The sequence below is a fragment of the Paramisgurnus dabryanus genome, chromosome 8 (assembly GCF_030506205.2).
Source record: "Paramisgurnus dabryanus chromosome 8, PD_genome_1.1, whole genome shotgun sequence".
NCBI lineage: Eukaryota > Metazoa > Chordata > Actinopteri > Cypriniformes > Cobitidae > Paramisgurnus > Paramisgurnus dabryanus.
This window is the reverse complement of record NC_133344.1, coordinates 6,676,956-6,700,878: the sequence shown is the minus strand read 5'-3', so window position 1 is coordinate 6,700,878 and position 23,923 is coordinate 6,676,956. Positions and strand designations below refer to the sequence as shown.

At 38.3% G+C, this 23,923-nt stretch overlaps 1 protein-coding gene across 1 annotated transcript in view; it reads right to left on the bottom strand.

Annotated features, from left to right (window-relative positions):
• Positions 1 to 12,089: 12,089 nt before the first annotated feature.
• LOC135771696 (uncharacterized) overlaps positions 12,090 to 23,923 on the bottom strand; it is a 43,432-nt gene continuing 31,598 nt past the window's right edge. Inside the window, exon 4 of the mRNA XM_065282062.2 lies at positions 12,090 to 17,946. Within this exon, the coding sequence (XP_065138134.2) occupies positions 16,400 to 17,946 (1,547 nt within the window). The 3' untranslated portion in view covers positions 12,090 to 16,399. The remainder of the gene's footprint in view (positions 17,947 to 23,923) is intronic.

Below are 23,923 nucleotides of genomic sequence, written 5' to 3'. Positions count from 1 at the left end.
CAACATCACAGTCTTTATGTCAAAGGGGCCGGGTGTGGAAAACAATTGCTACTGATGTCGGATAACTGGTCGGGTGTTCTGTCAATCACTGTGTATGCGGATTATCAAACAGGATTTGCAACAGGGATCTGAAACGCTAAACACGAGCACAACTTGCACACAATATTTAAACTACAATAGCACAAAGATGCTTACGAAGCTATGTAGTAAAACGTATTTTTAAGAAAATATATTTTTGAACAAACACAATAAAGCAATATGATATAAATATAATAGGGGTGGGAATCGCTTGGACCCTCATGAATCGATTCAGAATCGATTCTTAGAGTCCCGATTCGATTCAGAATCGATTCTTGACGTACTAATTTGCATATCTGTGACGTCATTACGTCGCATTTGCTTTCAAAGCCAGGTTAATGTTTGCGCTTTTGCTAGTCTCTGAACTGTCATATACTGTACTTTAATGCAACTAGGGATAAATAATGTCATTCTTATATACATACATGTCCTTTTTCTGTTGTAAGACATTAAAACCAGTAAAAATATTAATTTAACGTGACATATTAATTCTATATGTTAACCGGCATTAACTTCCACGAACGTTAAGCGTCTAATCATCATTATTATACACAGTGCTTGGCAGTATTACTGTATTTATATAATGCAGCGCACCCAGCGACTGAATAACAAACTATGTGCATATTTTTACAGAAGTATATTCATGTTATATCTAAACAGTCAGCGGATGGTTTAGGGCAGGGGTGTCCAATACGTCGATCGCAAAGGCAATGCCGGTAGATCGCACAACTGCTGCTCCACGCGCAAAATTGTCATTATGGTCTTTTGGAGTAATTGTGAATCATGCAGGTCTTTTGGAGTTGCTGCGCCTTTCTTCTCAAATGTGTTTTGCCAGGCCACTGCAGCTCAGTCGTCTTTAACTTCCAAAATTCACATGGATGCGCATTCTTGCCTCACGCAGTTGCTGATTCACACGCACAGAGTGTGTGAGCGAACAAACGAGAGGGAGAGAGAGGCAGCGTAGCGCTGATTTGTATGCTTTTGATACTGTTTGTTTCACTAAACCGCATCTCCGCTATTTTAAGGAGTACTCGACATGTACTCAAGGATTTTTTTTTAAACTCCTCAAAAAAGAATAGAGTAATGGTGACAGCCCTAAGTTCAATGTAGAGATATATGCAGTATAGTCCTACAAGCATTTAAAGTGTTCTTTCTCTTCTGCTCTTGTAAGCTCCGCTATGCGCTCTTGCAGGGCGCGCTCTCTTAAGTTGTCCGTGTGCATAACCGCCCCCCCATGTTGAGTTCCGCCTTTTGGTTCTGATTACGTGACGTTATTTTGTAAACTAACATTTAAGAATCGATTCTTGACATTTGTGAATCGATTCAGAATCGGCCCACGTCCGAATCGCGATTCATCTAACAGGGTTCTTGCAGGTTTCAGCAAGTTAAATTTAAGACCTTTTAAGACCATTATGAGTCAAATTTAAGACCAACACGACACATTACTAGAAGCATTCAAATGATCTCAGAAATTCTTAAAACGTTCTATTTTTATTGATTCAGTTATAGAAAAATATTAAATGAACGCAGTTTTAAAACAGATAATCAAAATACATGGAAATACATTATGCTAAACTCTATTAGACCGCGAGTGTTGGCGCCGACAAATTTTACCCATAGCCCTTTAGGAAGAGACTTCTGACAATGGAAGCCCAAAAATGGCTCATAGTGAGCCATTGAAATACATTGAGTTAGAGGCAAAGAAGCGAGCTGTGATTTTTCTTAATTAATAGTCAAGAAATGCATTGATTTACAATATTTATACATCACACTAATATGTGTAAGTAATATTTTTATAAAATTCTATTAACAATGTTTTTTGACAAATAAAATTCACTAATATTAGATCAGTTAGTATGGTCAGCTGCTGGTTTGTGCCTAGTTTTACACTGCCTCATACAACTTTAAAGCTTTAAAATGCATCACACTCTGTACGTAAGCTTATAGGGGAGGTTTCCCAGACAGGGATAAGAGCTTTCCAAACTTGAAAACAATTTGCACTGACATATCTTAAAATACATCAAAATGCACACAAGTAATGGTTTTAGTAAGGCATGTTTATTAAAACTAGTTATATGTCATAATTAAACTAAGGCCTAGTCCTGGTTTAAGCTAATCCCTGCCCAGGAAACCACCCCATAATGTTTAATGTACAACTGACTGTGTGCTGTGTCTTGTGCCTGTTTATAAATATACGAAGAACAAAAGATCACTTTCAATTATTATTAATCCCTAAAAGCATTAATATATGAATTTTATTAATACAAGTTATTAATAAATTAATGTATTGCATTTAATTGAATACAGAATCACAGAGCCAAAAAACACTCCACCCATACGTTTTATGCATAAATATGCACTATATACTGTCATCAGGTTTAATAGCCTCTCTAATTACACAATAAGGGATGAATCATTATCTGCATTAAGAAAATAAAATTTACCATTAAAAGGCTGTTTGATATGTGTTGCTAACGTTATCCACTAAGACCGTTTCTCAATCCGAAGGCTGTAGGCTCCGAAGGGTCGCATTTCTTATTTCAGAAATGGTCTTATTTCAGAATATTAACTTTGAAATTAACTTTAAAATATTGATTATTATTCTTAGTTAATCGTTAATTGTTGTAATATGCTTATGACTTGCGAATGTAATGCTCAGTTAACTTAAATAAACCAGGCTTGATGCCGTATGCAGCAGCCTGCCTATGCGAAAGGGCTCTGATTCTACCGCTGTTCATTTAACCGTAACTCCTGAAGCATTTGCGCAATCAAAAAGTTTGAATTGTTCCTAAAAGAAGAAAATTGCACTTTTTTGAAATATATGGTTTAATACGGTACTTTCTTGCTTTCCGTCTGCCAATCGCTGCTGTTTGTGGAGAGCTGAAGGTAATAGCGTTAGGTTCAAGTGCATCGCAGCAGAGAGCAATATTTAAGTCTAAAATATAAAACTGTGTAACACTAAAGTTGACACGCTGTTGGTGGCTCGTGACTCGACGGCCCGACTGTTTAAGTTGATTTTCAATAAAGCAGCATTGATTTTTGTTCGCTTCTGTGTCCTCTATGTTTCAGAACCTGGCAAATGCTTAGGTAAGCCACGGGCTTAAATTACCCCGAAAAAGATTTTTGCTTATAAGTTTAAGGATTGTTTCTAGCCAAATCCACAGTAAACAGTCAGATCACAACACCTGAAATATAGCTTATGGCACGATTTGCGTGGATTATGACAAAGTGCGGAACGTTTCTTTTTAGAGACCCACCATCATACACTTTCTGCCTCCGCCACTGATTAAGTTAGTTCTTCAGCGTTTTAAATTACTATTTTATTTTCTGCCGACAACGCTTTTTGGGAATGACAAGAGGTAAGAAATTTAAGACTTGGATAAATTAAATTTAAGACCTGGGATAAAAATCTGGGTGTTTTTAAGACTTTTTAAGGCCTTAAATTTAACATTCTGAATTTTAGACTTTTTAAGACTTTTTAAGACCCTGCGGGAACCCTGATCTAAGAATTGATTTTTTTGCCCACCCCTAAAATATAAGGAAAAGAAAATTATAAAAAAATACATGTTAGTTTCAGTAGCCTAGGCTATAGGCTTTTCTAAATTATTACACGGCTCTCTGGAATGTTTGATTCTGATTGGTCAGTTGAGACATTTGCAGGTTCGTTCTTTTCAAATAATAACCGCTCCAAAGTAATAACGCATAGCCAGTACTACTTGTATGTTTAAAATCCCTCCGCGCCAACAAAGATTACTGTTTGGCGCCATCTTGTGACAAACACTGGACTAACACAATTAACAATGGAAAATTTTGACATTAATTTTAACATGTACAGTAAAAACAAAAAGTTTGAACAGTGGATAGATTTGGACGAATCAAATGGCTCCCCAATTAAGACGAAAAAACGAAAATTGAACTACGAAGAACAAACAACGACAAGACACAGAGAGCTTACTAAGACTGAACTTGACAAAATAGAGCATGCCAGCTACGAAGCCAAAACACAAAAAAATACAGAATTGGCAATAAAACTTCTCAAAGACTAAAAGAGAAAAAAATGGAGACAGACAAGTATGAAGCAGAGGATCTTTTCTAAGGTATTACGAATACGATCATTTTATGCATCTGTGCAAAGTTTCGCGGAAGGATAAAAATGTTCATTTAAAACAAATATGCCAATAAAATGTTTCAAATTCATATTCATGTCCAGTATTTTTCCTTATGTGGCAAGTAGCAGTGTAAGCGCTTCGCGTCACGCCCTGATCACACTGTCGGGGCTTATTTCGCGATAACTACCGGCTGCCTGTACATTATCCCTTACTTAAAAAATATGTACATTTAATCAACACCTGCCGTCAACGCTGGAAAAAATCCTAGAGGAAACAACTAAAAAAAGTTGATTTAGTTACTCTTTAAATAACCTACAGGGAACATTCTGTGTTTGCTGGGCTGCCAGTTTTCATCAAAAATATCTAAAATTGTGTTCGGAAGAGAATCAGAAAACTTGGGGGTTTAGAACGACACAGGAGTAAGTGATTTATGATCAAATTATCGTCAAAAATTGAAATCATAATGAAATTAATGGCTAAAATCAGACTTTGATGCTCATTATCTTAGAATTTGATTTTGAAACTGTAGTATGATTATTACACAGACTGGGTCACATATAAAAAAAGTTTCGTCATAATTGTGCTGCTTTTTCTCACATATTTAAACATTTGTATCCATTTATAATTGAACTATTGTTAGAAAAGGGCTGGATGAATGAATACAGTGTGGATACCGGTCTATAATAGACAGATATATAAACAATATCCACTTCAAGTATATAGACAAAATAGTAATGAAATATTTACCTGCAAACTACATTTTTAGCAAGTGTTGCAACTTACCCCCTACCTGTTACAATTAATCCCACCTATGGGGTAAGTTGTAACATTTGCACTTCACATTTGGTGCAATTGTCCTAATACAAACAAACTTTAAATGTTTATTTGTAGCAGAGATGTGTGTGTCGCTTGTGTAAAAATATAATTAATCAATCTCAAATATTTTTTGAATGATTGAGCCAAAACCAAAAAGCGTTAGGTTGTGCCCCGCTCTCCCATATTGTATTTTTTTGTCTTTTGATTAGTGAGTTTGTGACTGAAAACCCAAAACATGTGCTCACATTAAAAAGTTAAAAAAATACAACAATAATTAAGGAGACATACCTGATGGAATAAAATCATCTTCTTCCTCAGTGCGATCTTCCTCTTCTGTGTGTTCAGTTTTGATTTCTGTGGGTTCGGTTTTGATTTCTGTGGGTTCGGCTTTGATTTCTGTGGGTTCGGCTTTGATTTCTGTGGGTTCGGCTTTGATTTCTGTGGGTTCGGCTTTGATTTCTGTGGGTTCGGCTTTGATTTCTGTGGGTTCGGCTTTGATTTCTGTGGGTTCGGCTTGGATTTCTGTGGGTTCGGCTTGGATTTCTGTGGGTTCGGCTTGGATTTCTGTGGATTCAGTTTTAATCTTCATCATGAGGTTTGTGCAGTCGATGAGTTTAACTGAACACATCTTCAGTTTGGTCTGCAGGATCTGCTGCTGTTCTCCAGCGTTACAGACAGAATCCAGAGACTCTGTGGAGGTTTGATCCTCCTGTAAGCTCTGTTTACTAGGGATGGGCATTCGATTAAGTTTTCTTTGTCGATCGTCAGGAGAATTAACGATCGACTATCGATTAATCATTAATATTTTTATAATAAAATTTGTTATTTAACTTTTATACTTAAAAAATGCAATGAATACAAATATACAGCGGCAGACAGATATACTTGTGGCAGACAGTTAAACTATGTTTCAAACATATATGTGCGTGAATGTGCGGTGCTCTAAAGCAGCGGAACCTGCAGCTGCGAGCCAGCATTATTAAACAGAGACCTCATTAGTTCCAAAATAAATAAAAAAAACAGATTCATGTTTAACATTAAATTAAACAAAAAACATAATACTTAGATCTGAAAGGTTTTGTCAAAATGTAACTCAAAATTATTCAAGCCAGAAGAAAGTGCAAGATATTAGCCTTCCTAACATTAGGCTATAACAAATTAGGCTACTTAAAGCCTCGTGAAAAATAACTAACTTAAGTAACTCGCATAAAACTTCTGCACCAGTCTACTGATTTTTTTTGAGAAATAAAAGCATTTTTTGGGGTCAGACGCGACCGCAACCCATGGTGACTGTCAGTCCAGCCGCCGTCGAAAACAGCCGCTCCAAAGAGATTGACCGGGATGCACAGGTACCTCAGCGCTAACTTGGCTTATTCCGCATACAGAGTATGTGTGAAACAGCGTGCGTTTTGTGAGCCCCATTCACCATTGTTTAATTATACTAACATAGGCTTTTAGTTTTTATTTGTTGTAAAACAACAGTAGACACAAATTTACTATGGTCTCCAACTCCACAATATACCATAACCATGGTATTTGTAGTAAAATTGCGGAAATACAAATCGTTTTAATCTGAAAAAAAAAAAACATTTTCACAATGATAAAATCATGGCTAATTTTCCTAAGGTAGTAATTACAAAATGATATATGTTTGAAAGACGGAGATGCGCACCTGTCAATCTATTACATAACAGAGCGAGGCCAGAGACAAACGTGCTCATAAACGGGAGTAATATGGAATAATGTGTGCATCTTTGAATAACTGTAAGTATACATTTCTTTTAAATATATTTTGTCATATAAAGTTTTGAGACATGGCCTAATAATGCTTTTTTCACTTTTATTGCTCATTTAGACTTATTGTGCGGGTAACAGCGTTTTTGACGCATTTACCTCAGAGATTATTTTAGCAATATTGCTTTTTTTCCGGTAATAATAATACAATTTATATTTCAATCCTGTTTCATTGTCTGTTTATTCATTTCATTAGGCTGTTATGTTAATGTGAGGATATTTATTTGCCATATGAAACGTGCCGTTATATGAATACGTTTGTATAATATTCAAATATATGCGGAATAATGTGTGTGTCTTTGAATAACTGTATGAATACAGTTGCTTATTTTTGTCATAAAGTTTTGAGTAATAATAATATTGTGAGGATTTATTTCCATATGAGACGCTTTTTGTCGTTGAATACTCTCGTTTATTATTTGGAAATCATATACATACATAGTAGAAAGTATATAATGTGGAAGGCTAGACTTGCAAAGTTACTCTGCTTATTTTTATTTATGATATATGTGGAGATAAATAAAGCATTGCAAAACTGCTGATTTGATCCATTCAGATCTTGACCACCAGGCTAGAGATTTTAAACATCCTTAATCCACATTTACTAGTCTGTCAAATAATATCTCAAATATATTGTTTTGTGGAAAAAAAATGATGCTTTGTTCTATTGTTTATGCGGAAAAGTGTTCACAGAAAGTGTCAATCACATGAACATTTTATATGCAGAATAAGCGGTTAGCAGCGCACTGCAACGGGTGCTTGACGGATTCGCCGCACACATACGCAAACGCACTGCATACGGAGTATTTGTGAAAAAGGAGTTATATAAAAAAAAAAATGCATTCAATTAATTGATAACAAATTAACGTGATCGACGAAATTCTTAACAATCAATTATCGATCGTCGATTAATTATGCCCATCCCTACTGTTTACTGTCACACACTGTAGTGTCCTGAGTGTCTGCGGGCTTTGACTCAGTATAACAGAGTAAAGTCAGACTGAGATCGGAGTCCTGTGTGTGTCTGGATTTCTCTTCAGAGAGTTTAGAGTCCAGCAGTGTCTGTGGTGTGCGGCTCTGATCTCTGCTCATCCACACTGAATCCAGACTCCCATCATCAGTCACATACACTGAAGATTCACAACAATCCACATCCTGACAACACAACACACACAGACAGTAAGATTAGAAATGATTTGATGTTGTCTAATTCAGGTAAATGATGTTTAAGCTGTACAAACCTCTCGATTCATTGCTAAATCTCCTCTTGACCTCAGCATTGTCTCCAGTAACGCCACCTCTTTCTTCAGCTGAGAGATTTCTGTGATGAAATCATCAATATATCCAGCATGGACAGATCAGTTCATACTGATTTACAGCACAGCACATCATCAACGTCTCAACACTTAAATACACAGAGACAAGACTCTGTTTACACTCAATGAAACACGCAAGAGAGAAAAACACTGAGGATACACGAACACATCACACGCGCGCTCTTTCTTTCTTTAGTGAGTTTATCTGCGGACTAAAGAGCTGCAGCGCCTCCTGCTGTACTGGAGAGAGAAGACAAAATTTAGCTAAACAAGTACGTGTCTCAATTATGGCCAAAAATCATCACAAACTATTGTATAAAGTAATGACTAAATTAAAAGAAGGGGTGGGAAAATAATTGCTGAAAGTTAAAGACACAACATCAAGCTTTTAAAGTTATAAAGATAGGACATTGTAGGACAAAAAAATTATGATCAGATTAAAAATACAAACACAAACTTTTTACTTACTTACTTATTCATTTAGCTGATGCTTTTATCTAAAGCGACTTACAATTGCTAAGTATGTCAGAGGTTGCACGCTTCTGGAGCAACTAGGGGTTAAGTGTCTTGCTCAGGGACACAATGGTGTGTCACAGTGCATTCGAACCCCGGGTCTCTCACACCGTGTGTCTTATCAACTGCGCCATCCCCACCAATTCACAACGTTGTATTTTCATTGTAATTAGGTAATGTTGCAGTACAATATTTTAAAAAACACTTCCTAAATAACAAAAAGGACGTTTTATAAACATTGTAAAAAACCTAATTGGCACGCTTTCTTTAGGTAGTAAAAACATAAATCACATCTGTTCACTACAAAAACAAAACCAGACCAAAATGCAACATTTTTGTGATATGTTTTGTTTAGCTGTTAAATCTTGAAATAAGACTTTTAAAGAACATCATGACCATACAACCAAGGTTTATGACGTGTTACTGGATGTATGTTGGCCCACCAAGAAAATGCCCTTTATGCCCGATTATCAATCCAGTCCTGCCTACCATTATAAAACAAAACACTAAGCTGAGATACATTTATACCAAAGTATAAACTGGTTGTATTTTGGTATATTCATGAGGTTCTTAAAACATCTTATTACAGCATTATGAAAATGTGTTGGAAACCTTTATAGCGAAGATTTTGATTTCCTCGAGCTGTAGTTTTTATTGCAGAAAGCAATCTTAAAATCAGAGCATAGAGCCCAGGCACTGCAGTCACCAAGTCTGACATTCAACCCTACATTACATTTATACACATTTTAGTGGGCAGTCCCCTAAATTGAAAACAAAGCAATCATCTTTGAAAGCATTGAACATCAAAAAATTGAAAGGAAGTAACCCTGCCACTCCCAACCCTTCAATTTTAACAACCCTTAATCCCATCAACATTACCATCTCACCCACTGTCTCACTCAGACCATTTCATTATTATAGAAATGGGTTTACACTTTAGGCTTACCATTCACCTTTGACTCACACCCTTGGCCCAAGCATTAACATGGCCATCATCTAATTGCATTATCATTTACAAACCCGTTATACAAAACGTCACAGATGTGCTGCTTTATTGTTTTGTGTCTGTTTTACAGAAAAAATACCAATGTGAACCTTTCAGTTTGTCCAGGGGTTTTTATATTGTATATGAAAGATGACACAGCAACAGATGGAAGATGAAACAAAATCAAAAGGAAGGAGATATCTTAAAATACAACTGCTTGTGCACTGATATAACCTTCATATGTAAATAAATTATTATCCCGCTATTATGACTAAGGCTACTTGTTAGTTTACTAAATTAAAAATAATTGCTTAAGGATCACATCCTAATGAAATGCTAAGTTCAGGCGACTCAGGTAAGCCAGGCGATTCAGGCGACTCAGGTAAGCCGGGCGATTCAGGCGACTCAGGTAAGCCAGGCGATTCAGGCGACTCAGGTAAGCCAGGCGATTCAGGTGGTTCAGGTAGGCCAGGCGATTCAGGTAAGCCGGGCGATTCAGGCGACTCAGGTAAGCCAGGCAGTTCAGGCGACTCAGGTAAGCCAGGCGATTCAGGTGACTCAGGTAAGCCAGGCGATTCAAGAAAGCCAGGCGATTCAGGCGACTCAGGTAAGCCAGGCGATTCAGGCGACTCGGGTAAGCCAGGCGGTTCAGGTAAGCCAGGCGATTCAGGTAAGCCGGGCGATTCAGGCGACTTAGGTAAGCCAGGCGATTCAGGCGACTCAGGTAAGCCAGGCAATATAGGAAAGCCAGGCGATTCAGGTAAGCCAGGCGATTCAGGCGACTCAGGTACGCCAGACACTCAGGTACGCCAGGCGACTCAGGTAAGCCAGGCGATTCAGGCGACTCGGGTAAGCCAGGCGGTTCAGGTAAGCCAGGCGGTTCAGGTAAGCCAGGCGATTCAGGTAAGCCGGGCGATTCAGGCGACTTAGGTAAGCCAGGCGATTCAGGCGACTCAGGTAAGCCAGGCAATATAGGAAAGCCAGGCGATTCAGGTAAGCCAGGCGATTCAGGTAAGCCAGGCGACTCAGGTAAGCCAGGCGATTCAGGCGGTTCAGGTAAGCCAGGCGATTCAAGCGGTTCAGGTAAGCCTGGCAATTCAGGTAAGCCAGGCGATTCTAAATAAAACCTACAGGCAACGTTCTGGGAAGGTTCCCGTTAGGTTATAAAATAAAACCTAAAAATAACCTGCAGGGAACATTCTGTGATGGGAACCTTTGGAGAAGACTGTTGTGCACAATAACAATGAAAAATACTCCATTATATTACACATCTTTACAAAAATGATTAAAACAAGCAAACTATAATTTAATATATATTGTCAGCTGACAGCAGTGCTTAAATACAAACTAGACATGTCAATACATAAATTTTCAGTTAAGCGATGATTTCCTTTTATTTACTGAAAACAACAGGAAACATGAATAAAGATGAATAAATTAATGAATAAAGCCATCACAATAAATATACCATATGAAATTGCAGAGGCCGATATATCGGCCAATATTTGTCCGGGTACCACCCCCCAAAAAATACTTGGGGGATCTTCTGCCGACCAGGGTATATGCGGCATAGGACACCAGGGTGGCGCTGGAGGCGTTCTAGACCTGCAGACAGAGAAAGCGCAAAGAGAGGCTGGCACAGAAAGGTTAGCAAAACACAGGTCCCTAACTCAGAGTTTTCAAAGAGTTCACTAATGTTAATATTGAGCTAGGCAGAGAGTTCATAATGTTCGTGATTGGCCATCTTAGGCAGGGCAAAGAGTTCAGAGTCATACACAGTCATTTTGGCAAGGGCAGAGAGTACATGGAGCTTAGGAGTGACATCTTAGCTGACCTACAGGACACAGGGAAATCAGGAGTAATCATCTCTGCCTCTCCATGACACACAGGTAACTTGAAAACAGGAAATTCATAAACAGGCCTTATGGTAGTGACAGAAAACCCAGGAAACTTAAGCTCAGCAGATGTGGTCGGGACAAGAAATGTATTTACGCTTAATTTACACAATCCCCTCCCCCCATATTTTTTATAGGCCTATCATTTAATATTCACATATTTCATATTTTTCAAGTATGACAAACATGGGAATGAATGAATAACTTTTGTAAACGTATGTGAAACTTGAATGTGAACTGCCTCAGATAGCACAGATAGCCACAAATGCTACACCATCTTTTATCTGAGGTCCTACTCTAAAAAATGAGTCCATTGACAGCATTTTCTTTGGTAGTGTTCATGAATAATCCCTTGCTATTTATTATATGTGCAAAACAAAACAAAGTACTTTTATATGAAAAATTTATTTTCACACCCTTCAGTAAAATGAGAATAACTTTTGAATGTGACATGCTAAAGAGATCATTCTTTTTTTGGGTGTTTACTGTCTGCTGCTGGTAACAACCAGAACTGTCTGCAGTCTGCTAGAGCACCCAGAACCAGAGTTATACACTATCAAAACAGTGTTTACAACATAAAAAAGAACATTTGGTGTTTTATCAAATGAAAAACAACATAAATAACAATATTTGTCACAAACAGCAGCTTTTTATGTACCCACAAAGGGTTTTCTGTAAAATTATATAAAGATATTGCATTTATTCCACTGTATGTGGTTATGGGGACACTTCAAATATTTTTATATTTTTAGAAATTGTATACAAAAAGGGTATTATTCCTCCCTTCAGTTGGAATTGAATAACTTTTGCATAGATTATGAAAGGAGTTTTTTCTCTTTTTCCTCTGTAAGCTGACAATTGCTGGATTCAAACAAAACTGTCTGCAGGTTTCGTTACCACTCAGGGCCAGAGTTATACACTTTTAAATACAGACTTTAGAAAAAAAACATTAAAAGCACCTATTTATTTGTGTGTTTATTAGAGGACTGACAACACATTCAACCATGTTTAGCACTTTCAACAGTGTTTTATGTAATTTCAAGGTTTCCTGTAAAATTATACCAAACTTTTGTATGTACACCTCTGCATGTGGGTATGGGCACTCCTCAGGGTGCGGTTTACCACTATAGTGTGTGTCACACAAAGAAAATCATCAACATGACATGCAAGTAATCCAGTAACATTAGACTGTTCATCCACCCTATAAAATACTGCTGGGTCTACTTGAGACATTCTACCACCTGTATTCAGCATGATTTCTTTCACTTTGTTGTACCAATGACATGTCTTTTGTTATGAGTTCATCAGCCTACCTATCAGTTGATTCAATGTGAAGATAATTAACAGACGACAAATCTATTGTCTTCTTTTGCCCATCACTACCATCATGTTCAATATGTTGCAGATTAAACTAGTTTTTGTATTTTCCAGAAACTTTGCCCGCTCTGCCTAGAACCTTGGCTTTCTGTAAACCACCACTATTTTGTTTCATAAATGTTACAGTCTGTCCTGGTTTTATCTTTACACAGGCATAAGAAACAGGCTTAACACAGACATTATGATCTGTCTCAGTTTGTGTCATACTAGGATAAACCACTTTATCTGTAGCAACCTCCCTGTCACTGTTGTTTTCGTGTTCTGTTTCAGTTTGTGTCATATTAGGATGAACCACTTCTTCAGTATTAACCTCCCTGTCATTTATTTCTTCATGTTCGCTATCTGTGCTTTCTGTTGCATTGTTTAAGCTGCCTTTTTCATCTGCAATCTGGCTGTCGTCTGGTGCAGTATTCTTATCCTGAGATCCCTGATCCTGTGTATGTGTCTTACAAAGCCTGGATTGATGTACTCTGACTAAAGTCCCCCCGTGTCTTACAAATACAACAGCTCCATCCTGACCAATAACTACTCCGGGTCCCTTCCACTCAGGAGAGTCTGCTCTTTTGTAATATACCTTGTCTCCTGTCAAATACATCTGAGTTGCTTATGCAACGCCCTTCTTATTCTCTCAGAACACTCTGATTCTGTGAATGTTTTCCTAGAAGCATGTAAAGCAGAAAATTTTTCTCCCACTCTAGCACTTACAGTAGTACCTTCTAGGGCAGGTAGTTTATCAGTTAATACAGAATGAAGATTAGGATTCTGTCCAAACACAAGTTGATACGGGCTGTAGCCATGAACATTCAACATACTGTTCTTAGCCACGAGGGCCCAATCAAGGGCAGTTTGCCAGTCGCATCCTTTCTCTCGTTTGACATTCTGGACGATCTCAGTAAGTGTTTGATTATGTCTCTCGAGCAGTCCGTTGCTCCAAGGACCGTAACCTGCTGTTGTTTTTGTCTCAATGTTAAAGTTTTCAGCCATGTCTCTGATCTCTTCACTGTTGAATTCTCCACCGTTGTCACTGTACAACCTTTGGGGGGCGCCATGGACACTAATCCAAGTGTGAATGAATGAGTTCACAATTTCAGATGACTTTTTTGTTTTCACAATACTTTGCTGTAAAATAGTAAAACATTCTTCATCCTTATTTCCTGAACTAAGTATTAGCCTCTGCAGCCTGTCTGCTGATGCACGACCAAACTGTTTATGGAGCTTTAAAAGGACTTTACGTTTCTCATCTGAAGACATTTTCTCTGTCACTGTTAGGATTTCCTCTTCAGTTTGATCTTTTGTATTTTCTTTGTCTCTGATATCAACACAGTAATGTCCAGAACTAGTAAATTCAAGAGGAATTAATTGTTTGAACATCACTGCACTGTCCTTTTCCATGTCCTAAATGGTCCCTGCTTTCTTCAAGGAAGTTTTACTTAGCAGTAATGGAATGTCAACTTTAACAACAACAGTATCAATTTGGCATTTTGTCAGTCCTATTTTAGCAGGTAGTTTCACATTTCTCGTTGAATACACCAAATTCCCATCTCCAAAATGAAATGGCCTGCAACTGGGGGTTTCTGTCTGCATCAGTTGGTTCACTTGATCTGCGGTGAGGTTATTAACATAGTTTTCCAACCACTTCTCCCCACAAACAGTACGAGTACAAGCAGTGTCAATAATCGCTGAACCCAACGATTCAGTCATGAACTTTAACTCGGTGCAAGCCGTGAATGCTAACTGTCTGCTTTGTTCGTCGAGGCAAGCCGTGTCCAATAGCTTAAAAGCCAGGACAGCATCAGGAAGTGTCATATTATACTTTTTCATCCGGTTATATCGCTGTTCAAAGTCAATTATGTAGTCCGACATGGAAACTGAACTATTCTTTGCTATGCTATCAAAATCAGAATAGGCTTCATATGCCCGATCCTTTTCCTCTTTCAGAAATATTCCGTCAAGCTTTGCCATTAACGTTTCCATACCGTTTTCACTGTCCAAGTCATCCACAGGTATTTTCATCGCTGTTTCCCGAGCTCTTCCCTCGAGCCCCAAAGCAACAGCAAGGGCTTGTTTTTTTCTTGTCGAGGTCAGTGACCCGCTGCCAGATATTGACTTCATTTTTCCAACACTCGTACGGCCTGGCCTCATCAAACTTTGGCGGAACTTTATAACTAGCAGCCATCCTCTGCTACCATGTTAGTTCTAATAAACACAACGTTTATTTCAAATGGTTCACTTTATTTAGCATACCACTCGGTACACACGAGAGCACAGTGCAAAACCAAAACACTGCGCGCACAATAGGGGTGGCACGGTTCACAAAACCCTCGGTTCGGTTCGTATCACGGTTCTATGGTCACGGTTCACGGTTCAGTACGGTTCTTGTTGTTATTTTTTCTTTAAATTTTTAACACTACAGAAATGTATTATCTTATTAATGTATTAATTATCCATAATGTAGGATACAGTATTAAAAAAAGTTCTATCATGTAATCATGCACAAACTGAATTTGACTTTAAGCACATTATTGGGACCATCTCTGAGGAAAGCCAGATGAGATTTTGATAGAGCAAGAGGGAAGACATTGATGATTTCAACATGCTTTTCATTTATTTGGCAAAAAAGAGAATGTGTATTGCCATCTACATAAACTTTATGTGCATTTTTAGCACACAAAGATAACTTGCATTTATTAAAATGCCAACTTTTACAGCTCTTAGATTTATCACTGAGAGGCTGCTTTAATACTGAGAGTTTATGTGGACGAGAGAGAAATATAACCTTTGCACCTGTAATATTTAAATCTCTTTAAGTCTCTTTTGTCCACTTTTGACCACTTCTGTCCTGATTACTTTGAGGGGCAATTTCTGAAATAAGATCGCGCAACTTTCACACGCTAGCAAAATGAAACTACGCGGAAATCAGCCGCTTTAATTTTATCAATGAAAGGCTAAAAATAGCGCTGAATACGAAAAGACGTAAAACATTGTTGTCAGTACCTCAGATTAGATAAATGGTCGGAGAGAAGGCGGTCTCCTGTGGCAGTTCGAGCACATTCAACCCATAGACTGCAGTTATATCTATTGTTTTATTTCCGCTGTCATCATAAGTAACATGAAATAAAAATATGTTTCCACACACCAAACTTATACGACGCTGGCGCATCCTCCAACTGCGGGCAGACTTCCTTTTCTCTCCCACTTGCCATTTCTACACGTAATATAACCTGCAGTACTTATACTCCAAACCAGTCACCTCTTCTTTCACGCGAAAGGGAAACACGCTATCTGAGGTCACATACAGGGCATGAGACTACATTGCGCATGCCATGAACCGTTGAACCGTGCAGTACACACGCGCTCCGAACCGAGACAAGCGAACCGAACGGTTCGGATTTTTTTCATGGACCGTGCCACCCCTAGCGCACAACTACACACTGCGCATGCGCCACCCTAGTACCCAAGTAACATGAAGAGGGGCACCTTTTACTGTAAAGAACAGTATACAGGGGAAATGACATGTTAACAACTAGAGTGATGATGTTTTTCTCCAGTATGAAGTCTCTGATGGACTTTTAAATGACATGAGTGAGCAAACATCTTGTCACATTGAGAGCATTTGTAAGGTTTTTCACCTGTATGAATTCTCTTGTGACTTAGTAAGGTAGACTTTAGACTAAAACTCTTCCCACAGAGACTACAGTGATGAGGTTTCTCTCCAGTATGAACTCTCTCATGGACTTTTAAGGAAGATGAAGTAGTAAACGTCTTGTCACACTGACAACATTTGTAAGGTTTTTCACCTGTATGAATTCTCAGGTGTGTCACTAAAATGTCATGTCGATGAAAACTCTTCCCACAGACACTACAGTGATAAGGTTTCTCTCCAGTATGACTTCTCTGATGGACTTTTAAATGACCTGACTGAGCAAACTTCTTGTCACACTGAGAGCATTTGTAAGGTTTTTCACCTGTATGAACTCTCTGATGGGATTTTAAGTTAGACGAAGAAGTAAACATCTTGTCACACTGAGAGCATTTGAAAGGTTTTTCACCTGTATGAACTCTCTGGTGCTTTAGTAAGGTATCCTTTACACTAAAACTCTTCCCACAGAGACTACAGTGATAAGGTTTCTCTCCAGTATGAACACTTTGATGAACTCTTAATTGAGATAATTTAAAGAAGCTCTTCCCACAGACACTACAGTGATGAGGTTTCTCTCCAGTATGAAGTCTCTGATGAGCTTTGAAATGACCCGAATAAGCAAACGTCTTGTCACACTGAGAGCATTTGAAAGGTTTTTCACCTGTATGAATTCTCATGTGACTTAGTAATGAAGACCCTTGACTAAAACTCTTCTCACAGACACTACAGTGATAAGGTTTCTCTCCAGTATGAACTCTCTGATGAACTCTGAATTGAGGTAAATTAAAGAAGCTCTTCCCACAGAGACTACAGTGATGAGGTTTCTTTCCAGTATGAACTCTTTGATGAACTCTGAATTGAGATGAATTAGAGAAGCGCTTTCCACATTGAGTGCAGACGTAAGGTTTCTCTCCAGTGTGAACCCTCTGATGGACTTTTAAGTTAGACGAATAAGTAAACATCTTGTCACACTGAGAGCATTTGTAAGGTTTTTCACCTGTATGAATTCTCTTGTGATTTAGTAAGGTAGCCTTTAGACTAAAACTCTTCCCACAGAGACTACAGTAATAAGGTTTCTCTCCAGTGTGAATTCTCTGATGGACTATCAGCTGATATTTATGACAGAAACGTTTATCACAGTGTGAACACTGATAGAGTTTCTCTTTAATGTGAGTATTCTGGTGTTTTTTTAATGAACTTGAATCCCTAAAGGTTTTGTCACATTCACTGCACTGATACGGTCTCTCATTGGTGTGTAAAAGCATATGAGTCTTCAGATTAGATTTACAGCTAAATCTCTTCTCACAGTGAGGACACACGTAAGGTTTTTCACCTGTATGAAGTCTTTGATGAACTTTAAGATTGAGTTTGGTTTTGAAGTATTTTCCACATTGACTGCAGTAGAAAGGCTTTTTACCACTGTGTGTCCTCATGTGAACATTTAGTTGAGAGGAAGAGACACAAATCCTCCCACACTGCTCACAGTGAAACTGCTTTCTCTTCTTCACCTTCTTCTTCTTCTTCTTCTTCTTCTTCTCTCTGTGGTCTTCTGAATGAAGTTTCTTCTCTTGTGAGGTAGTAAAGCTGATCTCAGATCTGGTGAAGAGTTTCTGTTCTGTGTGTTTTCTCTCATGTCTCTCTAAATGTCTCTGTGAGCTGAATGTCTTTCCACAGGTGATGCATGAAAGAGTTTGTGCTGTCAGTCGCTCTTTTGATGTTGAGGACGTTATTTCTATATCCAAACATGAATCACTCTTCACATCTGAAAGAAACATGAAACAATTAAATTGTGAATGAAGAAGTGAGATCCTGTTTTTTTTTAGATTCACACATATAGACAGAAGACAGGTGTCAGTCCTGTTATTACAGCTGGGTCATTGCACATCAAATAAACCAAAATTTGTAAACATATGCAGCAAAAAAAGTATAATTATTATTTTTTACACCGTAAACCCAAACAGTAAAACTAACTTGTAATGGAAAGTACCTGGTACTCAAAATGTGTGAATTTACTTCATTTTAAAGTTAAATTAACACGATTAGTTGTGGAGGTTCCAGTTCCCAGCATGAGCACGCAATACGACAGCATTTTTTTTATTAAGTAATATTTTATGTGGTTTTTAGTAAAGAAAAAGACTTAGTAGTGTGAAACATTTATTTATGTTGGAGATTTAGAAGAGTTTGCTATTTTTTTATTTTTGGGCTTACCATTGTTCAGAAGTGTGGTGCCTGTGCTTGGCTGTAAGTCAACAATGTGTTGCTTTATCATGTAAAGAATAACTATGTGAAAGTTAGCCCTGAGCTCAATCTCAACACACTTTCACTGGTATTACATTTACACGAGTCACATGATTTGTTTCTGTGATTTGCGAACAAAAATTAAATGGTAGTTGGTTTACTTTAATATTTGGAGTACTCTGAACTTGTCGGGTTTTACAGTGTACTGTTAAGTTGTAAAATGTAAGTATTTGAGTACAGGAAACTTATAAAAACAAGGCAATTAGTGGCCACAAAATATTTAAGTAACATTACTTCTACAATTTAAGTTACATAAAGTATATAATTTAATTTATATCAGACTTAAACTAAGTTTAGATAAATACATTTTTTTGATTTGAATTGAAATTGTCTGAACTCAAAACTTAAAGAAAATAGCGTCAATCAGTTGCCTAAATTTTTTTGAGTTAGTAGAACTTATCTAAGTTAACAGTGTATATTTTATTAAAATAATAACAATATAACTAGTGATTAATTGAAAAACATATAGGGCTGTTTTCCCAGACAGGGATTAGCTTAAATCAGGACTAGGCCTTAGTTTAATTAAGAAATAACTAGTTTTAACAAACATGCCTTACTAAAAACATTACTGGTGTGCATTTTAAGGCCAAACAAAGGTTGTTCAAACTGAAAACAACTTGCACTGACATATCTTAAAATACATCAGTGCAAGTTGTTTTCAGTTTGAACAGCTCTTACATTTATTTTAGTCTAGGACTAGTCTAATCCCTGTCTGGGAAACCGCCCATTAATGTTATGCATGATTATTTGTGAGTGAGTAATCCACATTTTTAGGCCTGTCACGATAACAAATTTTGCTAGGCGATAAATTGCCTCGGAATTTATCGCGATAGGCGATAACATTGATGCTCCGGGACCATTATAATAATGCAGATACACATTTTCAAAGATCTATAAACTTTTATTTCTAAACAATAAGTAATACTGGAACTGGAAGACATTTTAAATATCCACAAGAAATGAACAAAATAACAGGATGATTGCGTTTTAGGTGCATATGCATGTTTGTCGTGTTGCCACTTTTAAGTGCTACGTTATTACCACAAATGCGACATAACGGCTCGTTCAGGTTTAGTGGTTCGTTCAGGTTTAGTGGTTCACCTCGGTCATTAGGTTTAAATCCAAAGTACTCCCACACTGCAGCTGTAGCGTTTGGTTTTGAAACTTGGCTGTTTACACTTGGTATCAAGATGTGTTTTTGATCAGATCACAAGTGGACGAGAGAGACATATCACATTTACACCTGGTATTTAAATCCGTCTCTTTTGTCCACTTTCGACCGCTTCTGTGCTGAATACTGTGAGGGGACGGTCCGTGAGACGGTGGGCGAGTCTCTCCGCTGTCATTTGAACGCCAGCGGGAGTAATTATGAGTTTATATGGACGCAAACTAATATTATGTCGGAGTCCGCTGCTTGTTTAGCAAGTATACATGCTGCACAGTGTTTTGTACGTTTATATGTTAGAGCTTTCTCTGAATTTTCAGCGCAATTGATGAAATAAGATCGCGCAACTTTCACACTAGAGGTCTACACGGAAGACCCGAGACCCGAAGACCCGGGACCCGACCCGGGACCCGTACGGGTTCGGGTCTATATTTTAAATGATCAGCCGGGTCCGGGTCGGGTCTCAATCTATTACTTCGGGTCCCGGGTCTGTTTAACATTGTGGGTAATACCCGAGGTCAATCGGACTCGGAGAACAAACACTCACATTTAAATAAAATATTTCAAAATCAGCAACAAAAACTTAGATGAACTGTCGCATAAATTTTTTCTATGACGCTAAAATTGCGTTAAAAGGTTTATATTTGGTTGCTCCAACCAGGCAGCTAACGCGCATGCACTCTTGTAATGTTTCTCTGGCTACCAGTCAGGAGCTTCTGCAGTGAGACGCAACGACTTTACCTTTGACAATTGGCTCTTTTATTTAGAAGGCGGGACCTATTCCGCCGTACCGCGCATTTTGCACTGACTTCTCTTATTTTTATAATAATATTATAAATTGACCGTCTTGCTGCTCTTATATCTAAAGTTTTCGCGACTCAAAGAGCACATAGATGATAGCAAAGAAGCAAAGCTAACGAAAGCAGCCATGGCACTGAACGAGCAATCGTTATTATAATTCAAATGGGCAAACATTATTAAGCAAGTTGACCCGATGTAAAACTGCGTTATTAATCACCATGACTGTAAAGTGGACTTTAAAAGCTGGAATAAGCATTAAAAAATTCAATCGTCAAGAGAGGAATAACATGGATGGAACTTTCTTGGAAACAAGGATTGTGCATCACACAGACAGGTACAAGGAGGGAGAAGACTAACTTCTATGGGTAAGACACAAAGTTTAATTTTCGCTACTTGTTTATTGACTTATTAATAACATTTAGCTAAGAATATTTGCCGGTCGGGTCTGTGTCTTCCCGGACGGGTTCGGGTCCAGATTTTAAATAATAGACGGGTCTTCGTCGGATCCGGGTCCAGCTTTTAAATAATATACGGGTCCGGGTCGGGTCCGGGTCCAGCTTTCAAAACAACAGACGGGTCCGGGTCGGTTCAGTGTAGCACATTTGCGGGTCTGATCGGGTTCGGGTAGGAATTTTTGGACCCGTGTAGACCTCTATTTCACACGCTTGCAAAATGAAACTGCGGAGATCACCCGCTTTAGTTTATCAATGAAAGGCTAAAATAGCACTGTTCACCTTGTGTCAGAAAAGTCAGAAAAGACGTAAAACATTGTGATCCAATCGATAAAAACGCATGTTAATGACAAGTGTAAACAGCCTCTAGTAAATCCATCTTTTTCTCCAACTCTCGTCTTAACTAGTGTTTTCTCCTGCTACACTTCTCACGCGGCTCTCATCCTCCTCAGTACTCCTACTGTGATAGGCTACGCCAGGAGTCCCCCCTCCCCACACAGATCATGCGACTGACAAATGACTGACGAGGGTTCACTCCTTGTCACTCGTTGCACGGAGCGGTCATCCAGTCTCTTTGGTAGAGAGAGAGAGAGACAAGGAAAACAAACAAGCATGCAAATGTGAATTATCGCGGCCTAAAAAAAATGATCGAGCTCATTTTATTTACCGTGCGATTAATCGATTTATCGTTTATCGCGACAGGCCTACACATTTTTGTAGGAGTCGTCAAACGGAGCAATATTTTTTATTTGTACAGACAACGACTTTCACAATCCTTGTTGCATTATATGATGACACTTCTAAGAATAAGATGAAGTATTTTTTTAAAGGGATAGTTCACCCCAAAATTATCACTTTTCCCTGTGTTGTTCTAAACTCCCAAGTGCTCAGATTGTCTTCAGTAGAGATCGACCGTTAATGTTTTTTTTTACAGATACAGACTATTTGGATGCTTATGTGCCCAATAACCGATATGCTGAACCAATTTTTATTTACTGTTATACTACTGTTACAACAACACTAGTCAACTGAACAAACCCTTATAATAACATTATCGGTTTTCCGATTTTATCGCCAATATGAGAATGTCGCAGATATATCTGTATCGGCGTATACGACACAGATATGCAGCCGATATGAACGTTTTTCACAGAAAAAAAGAAATGTTTTTGAATGATGCAAGTACTTGTTTGTCAGAGCGCCCTCCACTGTTTTGGTACTTGTGACCCCCCTAACGAAAATTAACCATGGTTTTACTCCAGTTAAAACCAGGGTGCGATTTGCCAGGGGGATGCGTGGGATTTCCCCCTTTCTGGTCAATGTATCCCTGCCTCTGCTTAATTATTTTTTATCCCCAGTGGGCAGTGCTGGGCAGTAGCTTTACTACAAGTAGCGAAGCTAGTAGTTTTTCCGTAGCTTGGCGGTAGCTTAGCTGCTTTCTAAATCAAATAGCTTTTCAGTAGCTAAGCTCTTTTTTTGACCAAGTAGTGAGGTAGCTTCCACACAAGCTACAATTTTTCAAACATTTCTGAAGTCGTCCTGAATTTGAGAATAAGCGCGTCATTTGAATCGACACAGGACATCGTTTGTTCCGTATTTTCAAGTTGTGCAGCCTTCATTCATACAAAACATTACCACTCGCATTCTGTGAAGACTCGTGCTTTACCTCTGACTGGGTTATGTCATCAAGCCAATCTAATATAAAAACATGTAATAAATATTACAATTGAAACTATTAATAGAATGTGCTTTGGCGGGCACCTCACAGACTCTGTGCAGGCTACCTGCTGCCTGCGGGCCCATGTTGGAGACCCTTGTGTTAAGATATGTCAGGGCTAGGTGTTTTTGAATAAAGGCAGCTCAAACATGCATTTTATTCTGGGAGTAGGATAAGTCCAGCAAACAGCCCCAAAATGTGAAGTACCTAGGCCTACATTATGCTTGTATTGCCTATAATTACCAAAATGATAAATTGAAACTGAATAAATAATTACATAATAAAACTGGTTAAAAATAAAAAAGTAGCTTGGATGTAGCAAGCTATTATTGATGTAGCTTAGCTTGCTACATTTCCCAGGGGGGTAGCTTCAGTGTAGTGAAGCTTCATTTAATGTGAAGTAACTGGTAGCTTAGCTCACTACATTTTCCAAGTAGCTTGCCCAGCACTGCCAGTGGGAATACATTTATCCCCCCCTCAAAGTGATCAGTGCTATGACACTAGTGGCGAGATGGATCACAAAACTTATCACGTATCCGTGGTTTGATTGAAGTCAATTTACTTTTAAAATGCGCTACTTTGGCTTGCTCCGATATAGCCGCCGCGCAGCCTCTCTGTATTCACCACTCTGAAGACTTGCTCAATGTCCCGCCCACGGCGCTATCTGATTGGTTACACACCCGGTTACACCTCACGACTAAAGCACATCAACACTTGCGAGATGGTTGTGGAGCTGTGTGTTGAAACGAAGGAAAGCAGCATATTCAGCATATTAAAATTAGCTTCTGAGATTATCGCTGGCCCATTAGGCTATATTTTTTAATTTATCATTGGATCAGAATTTCATTCCTGATGTCCGGAAATCTGCCTTAGTTGTTCCCCTGTTGAAAGGTGGAGATCCAACCATCTTAAATAATTATAGACCGATTTCCAAGCTATTAGTGATAGTCAAAATTTTAGAATCTAT